This window comes from Brassica napus, chromosome C7 (assembly GCF_020379485.1).
Source record: "Brassica napus cultivar Da-Ae chromosome C7, Da-Ae, whole genome shotgun sequence".
In the NCBI taxonomy this organism is placed as follows: domain Eukaryota; kingdom Viridiplantae; phylum Streptophyta; class Magnoliopsida; order Brassicales; family Brassicaceae; genus Brassica; species Brassica napus.
The window spans coordinates 47757018-47781059 of NC_063450.1; the positions used below are offsets into that span (position 1 = coordinate 47757018).

General features: G+C 33.4%; 4 protein-coding genes and 1 pseudogene across 4 annotated transcripts; 2 read left to right on the forward strand and 3 right to left on the reverse strand.

The window, feature by feature from the left end:
- The first annotated feature begins 117 nt into the window (after nucleotides 1–117).
- On the forward strand, nucleotides 118–5349 carry LOC106409372. The gene is made up of 12 exons (XM_013850020.3): nucleotides 118–457; nucleotides 758–862; nucleotides 1077–1262; nucleotides 1356–1460; nucleotides 1580–1663; nucleotides 1745–1863; nucleotides 1951–2052; nucleotides 2134–2316; nucleotides 2393–2459; nucleotides 2541–2594; nucleotides 2690–2815; nucleotides 2899–5349. The coding sequence occupies exons 1-12, from the start codon at nucleotides 290–292 to the stop codon at nucleotides 3037–3039; spliced, it is 1440 nt and encodes a 479-aa protein (XP_013705474.2). The 5' UTR covers nucleotides 118–289; the 3' UTR covers nucleotides 3040–5349.
- Nucleotides 5350–10985: 5636 nt separating this feature from the next.
- LOC106409784 (factor of DNA methylation 5) lies at nucleotides 10986–12699 on the forward strand. Its single transcript, XM_013850345.3, has 4 exons — nucleotides 10986–11439; nucleotides 11590–11755; nucleotides 11884–12096; nucleotides 12180–12699. The coding sequence occupies exons 2-4, from the start codon at nucleotides 11609–11611 to the stop codon at nucleotides 12411–12413; spliced, it is 594 nt and encodes a 197-aa protein (XP_013705799.2). The 5' UTR covers nucleotides 10986–11439; nucleotides 11590–11608; the 3' UTR covers nucleotides 12414–12699.
- Nucleotides 12700–14176: 1477 nt separating this feature from the next.
- On the reverse strand, nucleotides 14177–16447 carry LOC106411355 (annotated as a pseudogene).
- A 677-nt stretch (nucleotides 16448–17124) lies between these two features.
- Nucleotides 17125–21423, reverse strand: LOC106409545 (phospholipase A1-IIgamma). Its single transcript, XM_013850162.3, has 4 exons — nucleotides 20855–21423; nucleotides 19315–19698; nucleotides 18998–19227; nucleotides 17125–18354 (listed from the first exon to the last, which is right to left on the reverse strand). Exons 1-4 carry the CDS (start codon nucleotides 21143–21145, stop codon nucleotides 17958–17960), a joined length of 1302 nt encoding a protein of 433 aa, XP_013705616.2. The 5' UTR covers nucleotides 21146–21423; the 3' UTR covers nucleotides 17125–17957.
- Nucleotides 21424–23177: 1754 nt separating this feature from the next.
- On the reverse strand, nucleotides 23178–23837 carry LOC125590655. Its single transcript, XM_048764315.1, has one exon. It carries the CDS (start codon nucleotides 23835–23837, stop codon nucleotides 23178–23180), a length of 660 nt encoding a protein of 219 aa, XP_048620272.1.
- Nucleotides 23838–24042: the final 205 nt, after the last annotated feature.

A 24042-nucleotide genomic window follows, 5' to 3' on the forward strand; every position in this document is an offset into this window, starting at 1 on the left:
GATTGTATAACCAATGATAATGAAACACGTGTATCGCAACTTACCACTTTCAAACACAATAGTATCTAACTCTCCCCTGAAAAACCTTGAGATGCTCCACGATCTCACAAAACGTGTCTCTCTAACTACAATTGTCCATCAGTTTTCTGATTCTACTTCGACAGTGTTTAATGTTTGTTCATATTTCAGCTTTTATTTTTGATTTTTTGAAGCAAAGTTGAAATGATTTTGTAAAGTTTTTTTTTAAAAATTTATTTTGTAAAGCTTCTCTGAGACTTTTTTTCCTTTTATGGGGTCAAAACTCGGGAGAAGAAAAGTCAGAGTCAGAGTCAGAGTTTCATTACTCATTATAAGCTTTTTTAGACGAGAAGTTGAAAGGGGGATATTCGTTTCTTCTTCTTCTTCGACTTTTCTGGGGTCTCTTCCTCTTCCTTACCCAAAAGTTTCGATGAAACAGGTGTACAAAGCTTCTCTGCTTTCTTTCGTCTCCTTTCACTTCATATTTACATTTTCGTGTGTGTTTATGGTTGGTTAATCGCTAACGGAATCATTAGCTACAGCTTCTTGTCATGTTCATATATCGTGTGATGTCCATATAACCTCAGCAAATTAGTTTTACGTTTCTTCTTAATCGACACGTTTTTAATAGTTTAATAAAAACCTGATTTAAGTGTTCCGATAATGTAATGTTATGCCGGACTCTGTCTCTAGGCTCTGTTCTTTGTTTTCTTATCTGGAGATGTCTGTGAATTTGCAGGATTCGATGCATAGATCATGTCTCTGTAGTATCTTCATCACCACTGCTCTGATCTGTGGTGCTTACTTCATTGGAAATGCTTATATTGATGAAGAATTTAAAGAGGTAAATTCTCTTCTTTTTCTTTGTATTTGACATCACGTAAGCTATATTTTATGTTCTATAACGCCTTCCCTTTTCTCGGTTGTAATCAGTGTTGACTATTTTTCCATGACATGAGAAGAACATGATTATTCTTGAAGAATTCTAGTTTTATAGTCAATATACTAGATAGATTGTTCTGATTTTGGTATAATAATTATTTTAATTTTTTTTACAGAAATTGCTGAGATGGGAAATCACTAATAGGATGTATAACGTCACTGATAAGATACAGAACGTCGCTGATAAGGTGCATAACGTCACTAACAAGATACAGAACGTCGCTGATAAGATGCATAACGTCACTGATAAGATACATAATGTCGCTGATAAGATGCAGAACGCAACGTCCCCTACATGCGAGGTTTGTTTTTGAAGAATAAGCTAAGTTTTGTTTGAGTTTACTTTGTGAGATTTTTTGAATACCTTAAGTTTATGATTAATATTTTTTCACTAGAATCTCGATAAGCCATTGGGTACTGAAGCATTACCGCAAGGAATTATCGTTAAGACATCAAACTTGGAAACGCAACATCTATGGAACTACCGTCACAATAAAAAGGTTGTAAACTGGTCATAGATTCCTCAAAATATTTGTAAAACTTCACATTTTTGTTTTTTGTTTTTGTTTTTGTAGTTTAATCTTTTGTTGTATGTTCTCCTTTCTCGATTTATTTTCAGGGGAACCCGAACCGTGCAATGAGTTTGTTAGCCATGGCAGTTGGAATCAAGCAAAAGGAGATAGTCAACAATGTTATCCAAAAGGTTCTGTCTTTGTCTTTTTCACTCAATACGATTTTTCGCCTTTTTATGTAAATGAAACTATACTAAATGCTTTAATTTCAGTTTCCTTCTCTAGATTTTGTGGTCATGCTTTTTCATTACGATGGCGTTGTGGAAGAATGGAAGCAATATCCATGGAATGAACATGCAATTCATGTTTCCGTGATGAATCAAACGAAATGGTTCCATTCTTGAATTTTTATTTTTTTAGCTTTTACATTTTTCACATAATATGAATATCCAACAGTTTCATGATGTTAATGCCACAGGTGGTTCGCCAAGCGGTTCTTGCATCCTGATATAGTTGCAGAGTATGAGTATATATTTCTTTGGGACGAAGATCTTGGTGTAGCTCATTTCAATCCTCAACGGTACTCCACCAAATCTATGTTTTTGTTTCTTTTTATCTTTCTTGTTTTCTTATTTGCATGATGAGATCTTTGTATTATTAGATACCTATCTATTGTCAAAGAAGAAGGTTTTGAGATATCGCAACCCGCTCTTGACACTACAAAAACAAAGGTGCACTATCCTATCACCGCTCGTCGCAAGAAGTTAAAATTTCATAGACGTATGTATAAAAACAAAGGCAGGGTGCATTGCGATGATCATAGCACTGATCCTCCCTGCACCGGGTAAAAGTTTTATATCAATGTTCGGTGAATCTCTTCCTCTCATTTCCGGTTATAACATGTAACATGGATCTGTTAGGTGGGTAGAAATGATGGCACCTGTTTTCTCTAGATCAGCATGGAGATGCTCTTGGTATATGATTCAGGTAACTTTTTGGTTTTCGTTTGGTTTATTTGCCTATCTCTAGGATGACCTCATAGTTTTAATGCTTTCGTTTTCGATGCAGAACGATTTGATACATGCCTGGGGCTTGGATCTGCAGCTTGGTTATTGTGCTCAAGTTAGCTTTTCTTACCTTTAATGTTTTCTTAACAGGTTTTAATAACCATCTACTACCTCGGTTCTTAATTAAAACAAATTCTTGGTCGTGGATAGGGTGATCGGAAGAAAAATGTAGGTGTTGTTGATGCGGAGTACATAGTGCATTACGGTCTTCCCACACTGGGTGTGGTTGTAACTGCTTCGAGCTCTTCACCGAATGAGACAAACCCGAAATCACGGGTACGACAAAAAAATTTCAAGTGTTTGTATATGTTTCTTGAAGTAGAAATATATGTTTTGATAATCTTATTTTTGTTGAGAAGGTTTCACAAGAATCATCAGAGTCTCGTGAAGTGGATAATAGACCAGAAGTGAGGAGGAAATCATATGTGGAGATGAAGAGATTCAAGGAACGTTGGAAGAAAGCTGTGGAGGATGATATATGTTGGGTCGATCCGTATTGAAAACCCAAGCGATGTATCTAAACCGAACCAGACCGGATTACCTTCACGAATAGACTTTTGAGATTGTTCTTGTTATTTTGTGGTCTAGTGTATACCATTGTTTTGGTACATAGATTGGAAAAAGTCAGTGTATGTACTTATGTGTTCGGTGTTGGACCACAGAAATGCTGATGAGTTTAGCAAACTTCATATAGACTATATTATATTATTTTTTCAAATTAAACTAAATTAATATTTATTATTTCAGTATTAATTATAAATTTAATTACTTATTTAATAAATAAAATTAAACTTTTAAAAATATTTTGTTATAATAAGTTAATATTTGAAAGTTTTTCGAATAACAGAATAATCTCATGTATATGTTCTTGTTTAGTGTCTAAGTAATGATCAAATTAACTCTAATATAAATCTTAGATATATTCAAAAATTATAATGATAGTTCGTGTAAAACACATAAATATGTAATGTTAGTTTTAAACAATGTTTCGATTTTAATAAATAGATATTGTAGCTCAGTAAAATAATTATCTAAACATGCATAGACTCTATTTGAGGATTAGACTTTGAAGATTTGAAGGTTTTAAAATGAACTAAAGCATTTTTTTAAGGCCGGATTGTATTATTAAGCTTTCTAGGTAAAAAGTTCTAAACAACGAGAACTAGCAAAATAAATGTATGAAACGGATACACCAGTAAGAATCCAAAATAAACTAACACACATCTATTTTGCGTATGAATGACTAAAGATTTTTCATATACAACTCCAAATTTGCTTATGGAATAATTGAATCTCAAAGGAGATAATATTCGTGTTAATCCAAAAATACTATACTTCAAACTGAATTGAGAATGATTGTCACTCTCTTTTCAATACTTTAGTAGGAGCCACCGAGACACGACAACTCTTTATATTGCTCTATTGATAATAATAAAGTCAAAGAGATTACAGTTTTTTAGAATTTGATGTTGCTTTTTGAAGTAACCATAGTTTGAAACAAGAACTCTACCACCATCACAATAAGAATCATCAATGATTGAAGCCGGTAAGACTCGTCGCCACCATCCGCAATAGATCTATCAATTATCTTTTCTAAACGGTTCAACTGAACCGAAATTTTTGTTTTCCTAAATCCATTGGAAGAAGCATACAAAAGAACAATAAATTTTTTTACCAGATTTAAAGTAAATTGGCAATCTAACAACTAAGTAACAAGAAATAAATCAAATCAAAGAAAGAAAAGCAAAACGAATTAAATAAGCCGATGACGGAGTTATAAAAGCCTTTGGTCATCGGCTTGAAACTAGAAAAAAATCTCTCTTTTTTTCTTGACGGTTAGGGTTTTTAAAGCCTATAAAATCAAGTATTTTACCAATTCATTTTTACTTTCCTAATTTTTTTTAAAACCTTTTAAATCACTTAGAATCTAACTTCTCATTTTTCTTCATGTTACTTTAATTTTTTTTTAAGCAACAGTTTGATTATTACTCCCTCTGTTTCAAAATACATGAAGTTTTAGGTTGGGGTACAACTATTAAGAAACTTGTTTTTTTATCCAAAAAATATCGTTAAAATATAAATTTAAAATTATTCAACCAATCACAAAACAGACTACAAAATATGATTGGTTACACAGTTTTTGATAAAGTTAAAAGGTACATTGAAATATGAAAACATCATCTATTTTGAAACATCAAAACTCCCTAACTCATCATCTATTTTGAAATGGAGAGAGTATTATTTTAACCACATCCACAAAAGTCACAGCTAAGTATTTTTGGAAGTCATTATTTTAAAATTTTCAACAGTAAAAATCCTAAACCGGAGGTGTCAAAATGAGTTAATTCACTCAACTCAACTCAGTTCATAGTAAGCTCAGATCTTTCATGAGCTACATAAGCTCAGCTCGTTTATTATATAAACTTTAATATGTAAACTCGGACTCAGATTATCTAGATCATGAGTTAAATAAACTAACTCGCAATCCAATATAAAAGTAATAATAATAAAATAACTTCAATAATATTATTAAAATTTTAAATATTAAAAATTCAAAATATTAATATTAAATACTACATAAAACCGACACCTAAAATAATTAAATCAAATCTATATCAATGATCCAAAATCCCTATTTCTTAGGAGAGTCTTGAGACAGTTCATCTTCAAAGTGTTCATCTTTCCAAATCATAAAATTAAAATAAAACGTTTATAAATATTTAATGCTACAATAATAACAAATTATAAATACTTATTTGAGATAGAAAATATATTACCATTATTGTCGGTCATAAAACTAAACAACGAAGATCGAGTACAAAGAAATGGTTGAACCTGTTTAGGAGATAAATATGATTGGTATATAAATTATCTTTTAAATTTATCCAATATATATATATATATATATATATATATGCTTGTAAGTACGAAACTTACCGAGCTCATGAATTGGTTCATATTCATTATAGATCGTTTATATAACTCGTGATCTAATTTAAACTCGATCATTAAACTTATTTATTAAATAAACATAAATAATAGACTCATATTTGCAAAAAATTGAACTGAGCTGAGCTAATTCATCAACTATAACTCATTTTGACACCGGTATCAACCTATAACCTCATTAAACAAAAACTTGGAATTCACGGTTTCAGGCTTTCAGCTGTACAACAAGTAAAAGTGTAAAAAAAGAATCATTTCAATTAAAAAAGCAGAAAGAGTTGAGGATCTTAACGAGCTTAGCATAAAGTCGTGACCCATGATCCATTTATCAATAATATGAGACTAAACGGATCCGTAAAAGGTTAGTACAAATGAAACCTACGTCGTTTTAGTTACGTTTTGTTTAAGATCGATGTTCCTTTCTCACTGCTGATCTCCACTTCCAAGTTGTGTGAAGGATGAAACTGAAACGGCGGCGTAATATATGAACCAAACCTGAGAGAAACAATAATATCGAAAGTTTCTTCCTTTTCTTCACTGACATAAGACCATCTCCGGTGATTTATTCTATTTTTTCTTCTAATATTACTTCAATGGTACTCTATTTTAGATAAACAAAAAATAAAAAAATTACTCAATATATAGAATAAAAAATAGGTTTACACTATTATAGAATAAAAAATAGAATTATATTGGAACATTTTTACTCTAAACTCTATTTTAGAATGAAAAATATAGCGGGGTCGGAGATCTCTAAGGTAAACTTCTCTACTTATCCTCTTATGCTTGCTCATTTGTAAAATCTTTAGTATCAAACTTATAGTTTAATGACCAGTGACGATCACCGTGGAATAAAAAACAAGATGAACGAGATGAATGACGTGCTGAATAAATTCAAGGAAGAGAGAGAACTGCTGATGAGAACATTTACCGAAGGGTACAAGAAACTATCTAAGGACAAGGACGAAGAGCTCGAGAAAATGCTCAAAAAAGCAATGGAGGAAGAGCGTAGTGAGCAAATGACGAGATCCAAGAAGCACACAAGGAATTGTTTTAGTGTAATATATATACTCTATCTTCTTGAATGCTTATTTACTGGATGGATATTATAAGTGGGGGGGGGGGGGGGGGGGGGGGTTGGGGGTTTATTACATAATGTTTATGTCTGCTGAGATTGAGAGACTTATCATCGGGTGAAAGTTCCAAGATCAGAGTAAAGATGATGGGACAAGTTGATGGAAAGCCTTTCTTCAAAGCATGCTTTGCTCGGAGTGGGGGCAACGCGTCAGGGATCCACTATGGCACCCATTTAAAATTCAGAGATGTGGAGATAAAATTAAGGTCTAAATTCGATTTTCTTTTCTCACTACTCCTCTTGTCTGTTTTTGCGGGGATCTTGACTTTGTTTGTTATGTTGTTGTAGGAGGTTGTGGATGAGGAAGATGAGAAACTTAAGAATCTGAGTGAAGAGTGGGGACTGGGGAGAAGACGTGAAGAACGCAGTTAAGACAGCACTCGAGGGAATGAACGAGTTTAACGCGAGTGGTGGGTTTCCAGTTCCTGTGCTGTGGAATTTTGAACATGGGAGGAAAGCGACACTCAAGGAAGGGATTGTTGCTCACATGAAGCATCAGATCAATAATCTCAAACGCAAACGGACCTGAAGCAAGCACCTTTGATCCTCTGTTGATTGGTTGTTAAAAAGGTTTGTGGCTTCAGGAATCTTTAAGTTTAACTCTTGACCTCTTTTTATTAGTCTCTGTTTCTCATTTTGTAACTAAGCCATGGGTGTTCTTTGGCAAACTACATGTCAATATGTTAGAAACAAATATGTTTTTTCTTTTTTTTTCTTCCGCGTATTAAAAGAAAATATGACACACTTCAATCTTCAACCGTATCAGAGACTAAGCTTAAGTATGTTTTTTCTTTCAGATTCCAGCTGCACTAACCTTCAAATATTTTATGTCTGCACTAAACTAAAATACTATCTGATATTTATGTGAATTTTATATAACTCTAGATGTACATCTCTACTTATTCAACTACACAAGTTTAGCAATGTAAGGTGAGAGACTACAGCGATAATGATTCATTAAGTTGTTAATGTAGATTTTTTTTTAATTATATAATAATAATTAAAAAAATAAAAAAACAAACTTATAGTATAAGAATAATTATTTAAAAATATAATATTAAATAAATGTTATTCTTTTGTTATCTTTATTAATGATGATAAATTATTAAATTTGTTATAAGTCTTTGTTACACATCCAGATATGATAACAAGATATAAAAATAAAACCAAAGGTCACACAAGATAAATGAAAGAGCTACATAATTTTACCACCATCATTAGAGACTTGAGCATCCTCAGGTATACGCACTGGTACCAAGCAGGTATGTGAATAAGGAGTAGCCCATAATTTTGTAAACCGTATCACTTCAATGTAAATGATGAATGGATGGGTGTGGGTTTTTTCCTCCTTGAGGCGAATGAGATGATCCTACAAGGACAGCGATGCGCTCGCAGAGCACAGTCTCCATTACATGCTGAAGCAGAAGGCATCACGTGGGTATGACAGAAGCTCGAGAAAGAGGCTTTGATGATATCCCCTTTGCTTCAGACTGTTAACAACTAATAAATCTGGCTTGCAAAGAAGAGGAGTGGCGTCGTTAGCTGCAGAATTGGACGAGATGAAGCTTTGGCGCTCAAAATTTTATAATGTTGCTTTATCGTTTTTACCGCGCTCTAATAACTTCTGTGCGGACTCCTTTGCTAAAGAAGGACGATCACGTGTGCAATGTTTCTCGTTTATAAACTCCCTGGTTCCCTTCTAGCCTGCTCCTGAAGTTCGCCTAAACGAACCAGTTTGATTCTAATGAATGATAGTTCGATGCCAAAAACAAAAATGTAATCCTGATCACCATCCAAGAACATCTCCAATCTATAGCTATTTTTAACTCCAAATACTATAATAGAGAAAAACTCGCTCTAACTCACATCTATTTCTTCTTAAAAAATAAAGATTGCTATTTTTTCTCTATATATGGAAGAAGAAATATCATTCTTTTATAATGGAGACATTCTTTTTTATTTACAAAATTGTCTTTTAACTTTTTACTTTAATAATTATAACCAAAAAAAATATTTTTAGTGGAATACACTTTTTATATAAATAGAATCATAATTTTTTTAGCTAGATAATGCTTTTTAAAGAAAAATTTAGTTCATATAGTATCATATTTTTTGAAACGTTAAAATTAATTGGGTTAATTTTCAATTTTCGTAAAGAAAAAGTATTATTTGTAAAACTATAAAAATATGGCAAGAATAATCTTTTTTAGAAAAAAATAGAAGAATGCATTGGAAACAAATTCGTCTATATGATAAAAATTTTCTATTTTAGAAGAAAAATTGGAAAATACATTGGAGATAGTCTAATAAGCTACAAACATAACATATTTCCTTAAACGTAGGATAGACAACTACATGAAGTGTCTTGGTATCTTGAACCAAAGTGGTGTAGAGTAGACAATTCGCCTTGGGAGATATTCAAACTCAATCCAAGAACCAAATATATCATCTCCGGAATAAACACAAAACATTCAGACAGAAGATCATTACATAATGCTAAAAGAAAAATATTAGCTAAGATTAAAGTTGGTATAAGATAGACGACATAACAGTCTATCATAATAGGAATCTAAGGGGGGTGATTGGAATGAACTGTATCTTTATGTTTTTGGATGTAGAATTTAATCCGTAGATTTATTTGATGTAAATTATTTTGATGTACCTTTGTAAAACACTATTTATTTGCTCTCGAACCTTTACAACCATATTTAGATTTTGTAGAACTTTTTTTTGCTGTGAATTTTTTAAGGAAAAAAAAAGCTCGATTAGTTGATATATATGACTCTAAACTAAATTTGGGCTCTCTAAAGCATCTACAGCCGCAACCAATCATAGATTTTCCGAACCCCTAAACCCGAAAAATTTTAAACAGCACCAAATATGGATCTGTAGAAAAACATAATGATGATGAGTAAAAAATAAAAAGCAACCAGAAAAATATTAGGTGAGAGCAAAGTTGGTATGAAACGAGACAACGGTTTGTAATAATAAAAATTAAAAAATAAAAAACTTTTTCTCTCTAAACCTTTTTCTCCAACCTTCTATGGAGGAAGCGGCGAGGACGGTTACAGCCGCGTGGAATCTAGAGTTTTGTTTGTACTTTGGTTTACCAAATTTAATTTTTCGATCAAATTTTATTATTGTAATCACTTAACCAATGCCCGGTTTGGGATGAATATTACACTACATGTTTTTATTTTCATACAATCATCTTCATATAAATTTTAGTATTATATAAATATTAAAATACAAATAGATTATATATGAACATATATTATTGCATAAAATAGAAAACACTGAAAATTAAAAAATATAAAACAAAAAATTCAATGACTATTTCATTAAAAATTATATTTTAAAATTTATATTATATTATGATCATGCATTATAATACATGTAGAATCTAATAATATATATTTTTAAAAATATATTTAAAAGTTACTCTAAAAGTCTCCGTTTCTATTTACCAATATAAAATCAAAATTAAACCTTTTTACCTCTGATAAAAACTGAAAATAGCTCTTGTAAAAAATATTTGAATAAAAAATATTAATTAATGGTAGAAGTCAAAATTATTTTTATCAACAATTTAACTCACTTAATAAAATAATTAAATAAATCATGTAAACATAAAATTTGTAAAAACATTAAAATATAGAAATTATGTACAGAAATTACAATTTTGTTTGATATATTATTTAAAAAAATATAAATCGATATTTTTGTCAACGAAGATATCTATTTTATTAAGACTGAAGTACAAAATATTACTTGCATATTTTTTTAAATGATTCTTACAGAATTTCATTCCTTTTTTAACTAATTCGGACTACTTTATTTATTGTTTTTTTAGTTAACTCTGTAACATTTATTATAAAGTGTTAAATATAACTTACCTATCTTAAAATGTTTTATTATATCTTCCTTTTTTCTCTCTTCCTAACTAATTAATTAATTGTATTTACTATAATAATTCACATTATTTATTTTACGTGTTAACAATAATATTTTTTAGGTTTGAATGAAATTTCTTTATTCGTGACAAAAATTCAAACAGGTTAAAAATAATTTTATTTGTTCATAGAATGAGTTAGCATGAGCATCCAAATATATTTTCGAGTACAAATCATTTTTTTATATCGTAACTCCATTCGGATATTATAAATTTAAGGACATGGTTTGATTCGGATCTTTCCGTATTCGGGTAGGAACCTAAAAATTTTTAAATAACCAATATGTTTAAAAATATTATTAAACAATTTATAGAAATAAAAATAAATTAAAACCCGCACGGACGTGCGAATCAAGGTAGTATCTGCTAAAACACATGAAGATTCCTTTCATTCAAAAAAAAAAACACATGCAGAGTCCCATTAAACAAAATCTTGGATTAAGTTTTTTTTTAACGACCAAACTTGGGTTAATAAAACTTGGAATTCACAGTTTCCATTATACATCAAGTAATAAAGAAGTCTTTCCAAAAAGAAAAGGATCAAGTAAAAGAGAAGATGAAAGAGGTGGAAGATAAAGTTGAAAAAAGGTTGAAGATGAAAGTGGTGAAGTTAAAAAAAAAAATGAAAGAGGTGGAAGTTCACTCTGATCTTAACATTAATGGTCACTTGTGACCCTTGACCTTGACCTTGACCTTGACCTATTTATGGTGACTTCCTTGACCTTGACCTATCTATGCTGACTTGTGACCCTTGACCTATTTATCATTATGTGAAAAACGACGTAGCCTCTGTTAGGTTTTGTTTAAATAGATGTCTCTTCCTTGAAAGGAAAACAATATTGAAGGGTTTCTTTTCACTAAGCAAAGGTAAACTTCTGATTTCGACATTCTTTTCTGTCTTATTCTGATTTTGATTCTGGGTTGTAAGAGGGTACGAAGGAGCATATTTGCATATTTAGTTATCGTATTATGCTGTTGCCTTTAACAAAACCTTTCTAATGTTTGTCACTGACTTAGATACTTATAGAAGTCTAAGATGAGCGACAAGGATGAAGAGCTGAAGAAAGTAATAATGGATCTGGAGGAGGAGCGTAGTGATTTAGAAGATGCAAACTCCGAACTCTGCCAAAAACTATGCGAAAGCAATGATGAGATCCGAGAAGCACACGAAGAATTGATTAGTGTAATATATTTTTTTATCTTCTTGAATGCTCTCTGCTGATGATGATGATGATGATGATGATAATAATAATAATAATAATAATAATAATAAGTTGTGTGGTGGTTTTACCTATGTTTATGTATCTGCAGGGATTGAGAGACTTATCGGATGAAAGTTCGACGATCAGAGTGAAAGCAATGGGACGAATTGATGAAAAACCTTTCCTGAAAGTATGCGAGCAGAGATTCAGTGGCCAAGACGTTGCACTGCAACACGCCAGGCTTTGCTCTAAATGGCAGAAAATGGTCATGGATTCAAGATGGGAACCATTTAAAATTCAGAGATCTGGAGATAAAATTGAGGTTTTGTTATGTTCTTCCATTTGATTTCTTTCTCAGCACTCCTGTCTGTTTTGCGGATCTTGACTTTGTTATGTTGTCGTTAGGGCGTTGTGGATGAGGAAGATGAGAAACTTAAAAATCTGAGTATTGAGTGGGGAGAAGACGTGAAGAAGGCAGTCAAGACAGCACTCGAGGAACTGTACGAGTATAATGGAAGTGGCAGGTATCCAGTTCCTGTACTGTGGAATTTTCAACATGGGAGAAAAGCGACAGTCAAGGAAGGGATTATTGCTCACATGAAGCATCAGATCAAAAATCTCAAACGCAAACGAACCTGAATCAAGCACCTTTGACTGATTGGTTGATTGTTGTAGCAAGTTTGTGGCTTCAGGAATCTTAAGTTTAAGCGTTCTCTTTTTAATTTGTGGTTCTCACTTTGTATTAAGCCATTTAAAACCCATGCATGGAGGTTTCGTTTGGAATTGCTGCTTGTGTATTTCCTATGAATATAAACTAAGGTCGTGCGTTTTTCTGGCAAACTATGTGTACATGTTACCTTGTTAGAAACAAGATGTGTTTCTTTTGTTTTTCTTCCGTATTAAAAGAAAATGTGAGACGCTTCAATCTTTGCCCATATATATGAGAGACTAAACTTCAGACTATCATCGGCTGCGAAGCGTCCATGAGTCCAGAGTCTAGAGGTCTATAAAACAATCAATTTATTGTGTATGATTATCCATTTCTTATTCTTAACGATAAAACAACAATTTGTTGTTGACTATAATATTTGAGTTTGGACTACTCTGAGATAAGTTTCCTAAGTTTTTGCTTTCGTATTCATCTCTTCGAATTTTGACAAACTAATTAATCAATGATTCTAGCTAGGACCATATTTGTTGATCTGTTAACTTGTTCCTCTATAATAAACAACCAAAATAAAATATCTTAACAAATGAATGGTAAACTAAAAGAACATGTGTGCCAAAAAAGAGGTTCTGCAAAAGAACGTTTTTGGAAGAAAAAAAATTATGGATTACGAATTGGTCAAATATTGTATATATGAGAACTAAGTCAAAGTATCACTGTTTGATTAGGTCTTATATATAGCGTTAAAATGCAGCGCTTGCGGTTGCGGAAGTTTGCGGATGCAGGTGCTTGCGTTTTTAGCGGTTTTAAGAGATTTGTACGACTGGTTCTGCGGTTAAAAATTGGTGCGTTTGCGGGATACTTATGACTGGTTAACTACCAAATGCAACAGCGGTTAAATAATATATTAACAATATTTATATTTTATATAATTAGAAAATATCAAAAATCATAATATTATAATAAACACAAAAATTATATTTAGAAAGTTTTAGTTTTAAATTTTTTTTAAAATTATAGAAAATATTTTTTTAAAATTTTTTTATAATATTAATTAAAATATAATAGGTATATTTTAGTATTTTTATAATTCCAATTTAAAATTTTTATTGATTATTTTTATTTCTCTATTTATATTGTTTTTTTTAAAGAAAAAAAAAATTATTCTCCAGCAACCGCAAACTCTAGTTGGAACCAGTTTTTGAATTTGTGAGGTTTAGAGCAGTTTGAAACGGTTTAGATCGGTTTAAGTGACTATTGCAAAACGCTCACAACCGCTATCAACCGCAAAAGCTGCGTTTCGGGTGGTAGTGTGGAAACCGATCATACCCATAGTAGTAGTATATATTACTCCCTCTGTTCCTGAAAATAAGATTTTCTAGAGTATGCACGCTTATTAAGAATTTAATAAATGTTTATAATTTAATTTATTTTTTACTTTATTATACACTTTCCAATAATTTTCCACCAATGAAATTTTATCAATTAATGTTCCTCAAAAGTATAAAAAAGTACCTTAACAATATAGAAAATCTATCTTTGTGGAACAAAAAAAACCTAAAACATCTTAATTTCGGGAACGGAGGTAGTATATAATATTCAAACTCTCGCGTCAAACTCTTCCTATATATAACAACTACTTGACTCAGAAGTAAAGCCAACCAACTCATATTAACTTTTTACATGCACATGAGTCCGTCGTATCGTATGTTCCTTTTTTTGTTATCAACTCGTAAATCTTAATAGTACACATTTATAATACGAAACACAAATATTTACATCATTTTGCATGCGAGACAAAGAATAAATTATCAGAAAAGGTAAAATGAAATCGTAATCTAAGAATCCCAAATGGGACCAAAAGCAGGAACACCAGAAGCCTTGCAAGCATTAACAACGTCACGACTTCCTTCAGGATTGCTCGTGACTATCACAACTTGAGCTCCAAACTTCTTGGAAGCTTTCAAGGTCATTTCAGACACGTTAGGTCGCCCTAGAATCGCAGTATCGTGAACTATGATCCTGTCTTGATGAGGATAATCTCTAATCCTATTCACAATCTCTGTCCCGAAATTATTATCTAATCCTTTAGCCACCCATATCAAGTATACCTCGGCCTTACTCTGCTGCATGAGAAACGATAAAAATACACAAATCCCTGAACCGGTCGCCACAAGTAACACCTGTAAAAAATATATAGGATACGTTAAATTTGTAAAGGTATTTCAGTTGAAAAAAATTACACAAAACTTAACAATAACAGCTTTATTAAACTTATAATTGTGTTGACCATCAACGTTTTTTCACAATATTTTTGCCTAGTCTAATTTCTACAAATATAAGTGCAATCCTACAAAAAATATATTCAGAGCTATTAATGCTCAACTGGTATGTCGGCGGATTTATTTTGCTTTTGTAAATTAATTAAAAAATCTATTTAAAATGGTCAAATATCCAATAAATAACCTGTTGAAATTTCTAAACCAGTTAAATTATAAGTTTAAGAGAAAATTAATTTACCTTGTCATACAAGTTAACCAGATAAGGTAAACCAGCAAAGTGAACCGTACGGACCCACAAGTGACTCGGAGGTTTCGAGACTAAAGACTTGGTGAAATCGCCGACAGCACCAGCTAACATCATGTGCGATGTCTTCCCATCAGAGATGATCCCAAAAGCGTGCCATTCCGACAACGGAGATGGACTGATCCGACCCAAGATCCCTGACTTCACACCTCCTCTAAACTTTATCAGGGACGCGTGGCCCGAGAGAGATGAAACATCAACCGGAACGCGTCTCACGGTCAACCAAGGGAGCAAAATCGCGACTGTGATCGCTAACGTGAACCAAAACTCTTGCGTTCTGATCAGCTTCGAGCCGAGATCATCGGTGTAAGATCTTGATATTGGATCGTAGGATATCGTCAGAACTACAAACGCCCAGACAAGACCTAGAGCGGACCAGCCAGCGAATCTGTGGACACGTTCAAAGACGTTGTGGTGTAGATGACGCACAAGTGGAAACGCGGCTAAGGAAGTGAGGCAGAGGAGAGAGAGAATCGCGGACGCAACCGCGATGATCGCTGTTGAAGTGTTGTCTCTGTCTTTAAGAGTGAGAACCAAAGCGTAGACGAGCCAAGTGATTGAGGAAACGCCACAGCCGCTGTGGATACCCCCAAGGCTTTGTAAGAGCGATGTGACCGCGAGTTTGATGCGGACGGGGACAAAGGAGTGTCCGAGGAGGTTCACGGTTAGGTAGAACACGAGTCTCAAGAAGGCTTCGCTTCTGCAGAGAGTTAGGGCAAGAATGTTTGCGATTGAAAACAGAGATGCTCTGTTTCTAGCGTAAGTGAAGTGTCCCGTGGCTGCGAGAACGAGAGCTAGGATGTTTAGAAGCAATGAAACGACGAAGAGGCGTTTGTAAACGGTGAATAAGCCTTGATCAAGAAGTATGATTGATAGTCTTGAAGCGCGTTTCTTTGGAATAGGCGTTTGCTGCGGTTTCTCACTGTGTTTGCTTGCGGAAGAAGCAAGGATTGCCTTCTCGTCGTTTTCACTGTGTTGTTCGTCTCCTTCCTTGATCCCACCTTCTTCTAAGTAGTAAAGACTGTCTCTTTCTTCTTCCTCTTCCTCGTCGTTGTCGGAGTCTAAGTCGCAGAAATGGCTGCTGGCTCGGCTCATAGTGTGTTGCATGGACGAAGGGAAAACTTTCGAGGCGTTTCTCATGAAATCCCATGGAAGTCGAAACCTTCTACTTTCGGGTATAGCGTTTACGTTGCGGTTTTGATCAGTTGGATCGATAGCGAAAGGGTTTGCATGAGGTTTGATCTCAAACGCGACTCCTCGACAGCTAGAGAATCTCACAGTCGAAGCGTTTTCCATTTTACTTTTCTTTCTCTTTGGCTGGTTTAAGGAGCCTTTTTTTAAAAAAAAAATGACATGAGATGCAAGGCTAGTAAAGTAAACTCTGCGTATCTTGTGTTGTGGCTTGTTATGGCTTCATGAAGAGTATTCCTCTTTATATAATATCATCATTATCCACGGTTTTTTAAGGTGGGGTTCTTAGACCATCATTATCCATGGTTTCTTAGACAAATTTTTTTATTTTTTATTTTTTATTTTTGTCTGAAAAAAAAAAATTAAAAAGCTAACCAATCGCAGACCGCCACGTGTCGGTGAGACCCGCAAACAGTGCAAAAAACCCTCCACAATCGTATCTGGGATCTGTTTTTACAAGAAAAGTGGAACCCACCGTCTAAAAAATCCACTAACGACTCCTGTTAATTATGCCCCTAGGAGAATATAATAAACAATTAGTTAAAAGTTAAGAAACAATTTCTTATATTTCCTTAAGAACCCCGTCCTAAGAAACCGTGGATAATGATGCTCTTAATAGTTTGGTATCGCCATATTCAAATTTTCATCATTGACTAGAACAAACCCTTCGTTTTCACGTCATTTTATCTCTCCCTTTGAAGACAATACCATACGAGTTATACATTATTCGTCTTCGTTTGACTCTGACTTGGAAGCTCTGAATATGTCAAATGCCACTGATTAGCACCAAAAAAAAAAAACCTTTCATATAACAAATTTATGTCATACCATATGGAGATACCTAATTTGCAAAGAATTTTAAACATTTTTTTTTGTAACTTGGCATGAATTTTAAATATTTACCATTAACATAATCTGGCTACATATGGTTGGTATTGAGCATATCCAAATTAAATATCAGCTTTGTTCACAATTTTTAAAGAGTTGATATGAATAAGCTACATCGCCTCCAAATTGTTAAAAAAATTTTTTATTAATTTAAGAAAAAAAATGATTCGCAACCCTTAAAATCTCAAGAACCAGTCATGGGGTTTTTTATTACTCTTTGTAGGGTTCTGCGTTGATAGATATGTACTTTGAAGTATTGAGACCTTCAATTTCCTGAAGAAAAAAGTATATGGAAAGATATACAATGTTGACGAGTAAAGATTGATATGTATAATAAGCTTACTTGGTAAACATATCACGACGATAATCCTGACTATTTCAATCAATAACGACCTAGTAATAAATAAAAACATATCCTAAAACCTAGTTGTGTCAACTATTTTGTTCTCTGGCATCTTCGCCCCCTCTCTCTATATCATTTAATTCAGGACGTGTGACGGTGTGAGACTACACATGGTGTGCAAGTTGACAGAGAACTTTTCAAAACTGTACTTCTTTTATATAATTAATTTAGAGTGACTCTGAGTCTCTGACAATTAATTGCTACCCAACATGTTTAACTTATTTAGGTTTACAAGTTACGGATCGTTGATTATTGCTTTAGTCGTAGACGGTTTGATTATATGACGCGATTTGATCATCGAGCTATATACATACGAAGTCTTCAAACAAAAAAAATACAAATTTAAAAGATGAAATACATATATAGTTTTTTCCACTCATCAACATCCCAAATTTTAGTAAAAAAAAAAAAAAAAAATCCAAAAAGAAATAAATAACAAATGAATAAATCAGAATTCAAAATCTTCATTATCATCGATCTCATGGTCCAATAAAACCCAAGAGCCATCGTCTTGCTGGACCATACCTTTGTTTTTAAGAACCCTCCAATTTCCTGGGACCATACATTCGTCTGTTAGCCCGTCGACTGATTTGTTGACCAGTCCAATGTCTCTTTTCACATCAAGTCTGAATATGTCATTTTTGCTCGTTCCTTGAGTCCCCGCAACGCCATGCAAGTAAGATTCTAGGCAGTGAAACGTCGCGAAGTTTCCTGGAGATTTCATGTATTGCGACTTTCTTGTGTCTATTGAAAGCTCTTCTCCGACTTCGGCGTAGCCTAATGGTGGATAGATCGGAACTATGTCCGGTAGATTCTTTACCCGTAATACTCGGAGATCTTCCAATCTGTTTTTGATTGCATTTAAACAAAATGTACGAGCATGTAAGAACTAAGAAGACATAATATACGGTACTTTATTATGAGGACGTGTATTAATGTGGGTATACTATTAATTTTGAAGTTGATTCGTAATGATTTATCATCTGATTTTAAATCTAATTTAAAGGGTCATTATTAGTGTTTTATTTTTTCCATGATAGGGTTTTCTATCTTGGTCGTAATATGTCAAATTAAGGTTTAGTAGAAAATTCCTAAATCCTAACGTGTATCGGTGTATGGATGATTCCACGTGCACTCGAATGTCATTATCCTGAATTTTAGTTGATATTTATTTGGTATGGATGATTTCATCTGTATTCGAATGTCACTATCCTGAATTATAGTAAGATATTTATGTGATAAATTAACTTATTAATTATGCTAACCAGAGCTTATATTGACCAACTGCTTTTGAATTCATATGTTCTTTCATATTGATAATTTTGAAATAAAATATTAATTCATTTACTCAGGATATTTAGTTAACCTGGATATCGACTAATCAAAAATCAATGAAAAGGATAATTTTAAAAATATTTCGGTCAACCACGGTTATATTTAGATATTAGATGACTATGTTGTAAATATGTATAGATTGGACGGACGTACCCGGAGAAGAGTTTCCTGTAATCAGAATCTCCAACACGAGGACTAGCAAAGACAAAGGCCGTAACTGGACAAGATTTGTCAGGACGGCTCTTTGGTCGGTTATAACCATTAGCCACTATATCCGTGGCATTGAGCGTGGCGAGTGCAGCTCCAAGACTATGACCACAGATACTTATACTAACTTCTTCGTCCTTATACTTCTCCAACAATCTCCCAATCTCTCGCAATACCTTTTTCAAAAATTTCACTAAGATATTTCTCAAAATATAATATCAAATATGGTGTATTGCCATTTACTTAGTAACATATAAACAAACCTGATCACGCGCATTAGCCTTATTAAAAGGTGATCGTTCGTCCTCAGACATGTAGATTGAGTACCAACCTTGATGGATTTGTACTTGATCATTTTTCTCACCGAAGATATTTTTGGCGTTCACTAAACCGAATTCGAAGTCATTGACCCATTCAAGTGGTTGCACTGAACCTCTCCAAGCGACGACTATATCTCTTCGGCCAAGAACCGCAGTGCCTTGGTTGTCTGTCACCGCTACGTAACCCATCCAGTTCGATTCCTTTGTCCATCCCTCACGTGACAACGGGAACAATAGGAATGACTCAGGCACGTGGATCTGGGATGTTGCGTATAGAAACCTGGTCACTTTGTACTTAGTATACGGATGCGCTTTCTCTAAACCAACCTGTACGTGTTTTAAGAATCAAATCAAACCTCCGGTTAAGAATCAAATCAAAGGTTTGATTTCTGTTGCTTGCGCAACAAGAATAAACCTTCTCCCTTTATTTGTTACATAAATGTTTTCTCGACAAGTAAGTAGAATCGAGAAAATATACGGAAAACAAAAAAAATGTTCATTGCAACAATTAAGGCTTTGTTTTTGGGATAAAATACCACCAAGCAGATCCAGAACTAAGAATTTGATTTTTCCAAGCCAAATTTTTTTGGCCCTTATATAATTATAAAAGAAAAGCAAATCCCAAGATGGATGTTCGAACACACGACGTCCTAATATTGACAATAAACGTTTACTAGCAAACAGTAACAACTTTTTTGAGCACTTTGGGGCCTTAAATTAATCATTTTATACAAGGCCTCCCCGCCAATGCTTTATTTGACTTCCACTTACTCACTCAGGGCAGAGGGGCTCTGCCAGTGAGACATCAAATATTTTATTAGATTACATAGATGTTCTTTTTAGTTTACAGAAGATTGTTTTCATGATTAAAGTCATTGTAGACTTGATTAATAAGTGACCTTTTAGATTTTAAAACCATTAAATTTCTTCGAACCATGTTCTACACAGATGTTACAAAAAAAATTTCTTCTTCTTTTTAGCTGTATAAAAAGAAATTACCTAAAATATTAATATTTTTGTTTTTAGATTATTGATGAGGTCATTTATTTTCAAACCTTACAATGAAACCCTGTAGCATTAAAATCTAAGCCTAAGTTCTTCAAGTACACACTAGAACAATATTAACCAATCAGATCTTTTTTTTTTAAATCAAACTATTTAAACTAATGAATCATTTATTGTACTCCTCATATCGTTTTTATTCATTTCAAGATTTGACATGAATTAGCATGATTCTTTTAACCCAAACACAAATCACGATTCTACAAAGATATATAATAAAGCGTTAAAACCATACTGAATGTGGAACACTCAGAATAACAAAATAATAATGTCAAGTTCTGTAGTTATAAAGCTTACTTAATTATAACCTTTTTGGACAGCGCTTACCAATTACAACGTATTGTACTTTATTAATTTAATTTTAGCAGAAGTTACCAAAAAATTATAATTAAAAAAAGAAGAAGAAATTTTCCAGTGTTACCTTGGCAAAGAAATCTTTTCTGGAGTAAATGCTGGCGCCGGCGAATTTAGATTCAGTATTTATGTTGAAAGTATCATAACCAGCCTGAGCCATCTCTCCATAATGTATGACATACTCCCGGAGATCTTGATCCAACGGCTGTAGCATCCCATTCCAATGGTTTTGACCGCTCAGATCTCTCCATCTCTTTGCAATTTCTGTAGATACTATCAATTTCTCCTCTTCTTTCTTCTTCTTCTTTGTTCTCTTGAAGCTGAAACACTTCGTCACTTTCTTGTCTTCTTCGCCCATAGTATTCAGATGTTTAATGTTTCCTCTCTACTTTAGGCTGAGAGAAGCTCTCTGGATCGAAGAAGATATATTATGTTGGAAACTTTGGAGATACAATATGGTTTTGGTGGATATAGATATTTGTTCGCGTAATCGAGGCGTGTTGCAATCCTTGTCGAGACTTCAATATAATACATTTTCTTTGATAGACAGAAAATTTCAGTTTCTTAATTTATCTAAACGAAATTCTTTTAACGTTTAAGGAAAGCAACAGCTTAAATAAGATATCTCCATACAAAGTACAATCAATTCTTTTTTTTTCTTTACTTTGAATGGTGAGTCGGTGACCAAATCACCAAACCAAAAAACGTTGGTTTACTTTCGTGTCAAAATTACTTGAATTGAAGAATATGCTTTATGAGGCACTAAATTGAAACTGAAATTTGTACCGAACAAAACTCCTATATTTGCTAAACAGTGAAAACACTGAATATATATATCTACTTAAAAATAGTCTATAAAATACAGAAATATAATGTGTACGTCGGTATCACTAACTGTCAATTGCTTATAAACGTGGATCAAACTACTTTAACATATAGTATACTTTGAATAGGTCGATTAACTATTAGTCTATTCCCTTCATTTAAATAAGATCATATATTCGTTTAATATAGTAGAAGATCTTCAAAACTGATATGCACATAAATTATATGATTTGAGATCAAAATTAAGGATTGCTATATAAATTTTATTTTCTTTATCTTATTCTTGCCTATGGAAGCTCCATAACATGGAGGTCTACAAATAATTCCGCTCACTTGTTATATCACGTTGTTATTAATATACTAGTAGTACTAAACATATGAAACTATCAGAGTTGGGCGGTCGAAGTATATTAGCATTTTGTCCGGAATAGTTTCTACATTTAATAGTTGGTTTGGTATGATTATTTTTTTAGTCTACTTGCTATGTTTTGTCCTCTATGATTGTTGAAAGGTCAAATGCACTTTGTCTATAAAGGATATCATTTCTTAGGAGCAATATATTGGTTTTTGCTCTCTACTTGTCATCATCTATTGTGAATTGAATCACTAAACTCTTTCTAATATCATGCTCTAAATTACTATTTTCACATATAGATTGAGATCACAGATTGAATTTTTCCGGTTCTAACATTTTCCAAATGCTCACAACTCACACTGTCTGTGTCAAGGCCCATTCAGATCTGATCACTCGTGCAAACATCATTGTATAGTGTATACACATGAGACACTGAGAATATGCAAGTACAATCTTGTATGATTGCATTATCAAGCTCCCTCTCAAGAGCATAAGCATAGTTTGGAATCTTTTGAAGGTCTTCTCGACGGTCCCTTGAAACATACACTAGGACGCACTTCCAAACTCAAGGGTTTCATTATTATGATAGTTTCAAGAACTATAGTGGACACACCCGAAGTCATTACAAGATGTCCGATTTGAAAATTGAATATGATAGTATAAGTTATGATTGTACAGATGCACAAAAGCCAAGTGTACACGAGGTAATAATTGCAGACCTGCTGTATAATGTGAAACTATTGAACATTTTGGTGAAAAAATGGTCCTCAGTCGAATACATGGCTTTGCGAAGGCCCATTTCATTATCGACTCCACAAAATCTAACGGTCAAGTTTAGAAGAAAACGATTACCCCGAAAATGCTAGTTGCCCAACATGTTTTTCTGTGTTAAACAAGCAAAATAGCATGATCATTGGGATCATAACTCTTTTTCTACTTACTTATGTCATAACAATATATTTTTTTTTGTAAAAAAGGCTTTCAATTTAAATTGCAGAAAAGAAATAAAATGTTACAAACCAAGATGGCTAGTGTATCATGGTCAACAGACCCAATAGAGTTTTTATAAGTGAACACATATCATTAGAACTTAACCCATAACCCATAAGGTGAAAGTTGAGTTAAAAGCATTTTGGCCCATTACTGGCCCAAGTGGAGAGCACGATCATCTTCCGTAACGGAGAGACGTTTACAGTCAGTCCCGATTCAATCAGTTTGATCCCAGCCAGTCTTGCATCATAGCACTAGATGATCGAGGGTTTTCAACTCTTATACTCTGAATCCTGTTTCTGATTAGCCTGTCCAGCCCTCGAATGATTAATTCTTGTGATCTAAAGATGGCACGGTGGAGGCGATCATTACGCTCACGCCAGATGAAGTAGATAGTAGACTGCCAGCAGAGAAGGGTAAGACGCTTACTGTGTTTGGTACCAGTTAATTGCATCAACTGAAGTACTGTCGCTTCCCAGTTTTGCAACGCATGGAGTCTTCTTCGGGAGGCAATCGCAGACCATATCACACAAGCGAAGGGGCAGTCGAAGAACATATGGTTTCTGGATTCTGGCTGAGAGTTACAGAGGAGACATGTCGGTGAAACATCAAGTCCCCAGCTTATCATTCTATCCTTAGTTGGGCATCTATCAAGCATCACCAGCCATGTTAAGAAGCTCTGTCTTGGGATTCCAAACGACGACCAGACCAGATGAGACCAATTCACAGTTGCGATGCTCCCTCTTAAGTAAGTATACACTTCACCAGTAGAGAAAGCATTACTTGTTCTACCCGCAATTTCCCATTCATAACAATCTTCCTCTTCCGTTAGCACCAGTGTTGTTAAATATGCTTGAAGCTCAATCTGGTTCTCTGTCATAACAATATATTCAATGATTCATACGGTTAAATGGATCATAGATGACATCGTCATTCTTAAATCTATCATTTGGTGAAGTAGATTTTAAGAAATTAGTGTTGCTGTAGAATATGTACTCATTTCAAAAATATTTCACTGATGTATATACATTTTTACACCTGATGCTATTTTTCCAAAGGTTAAAAGATTGGATATTACTTAAATA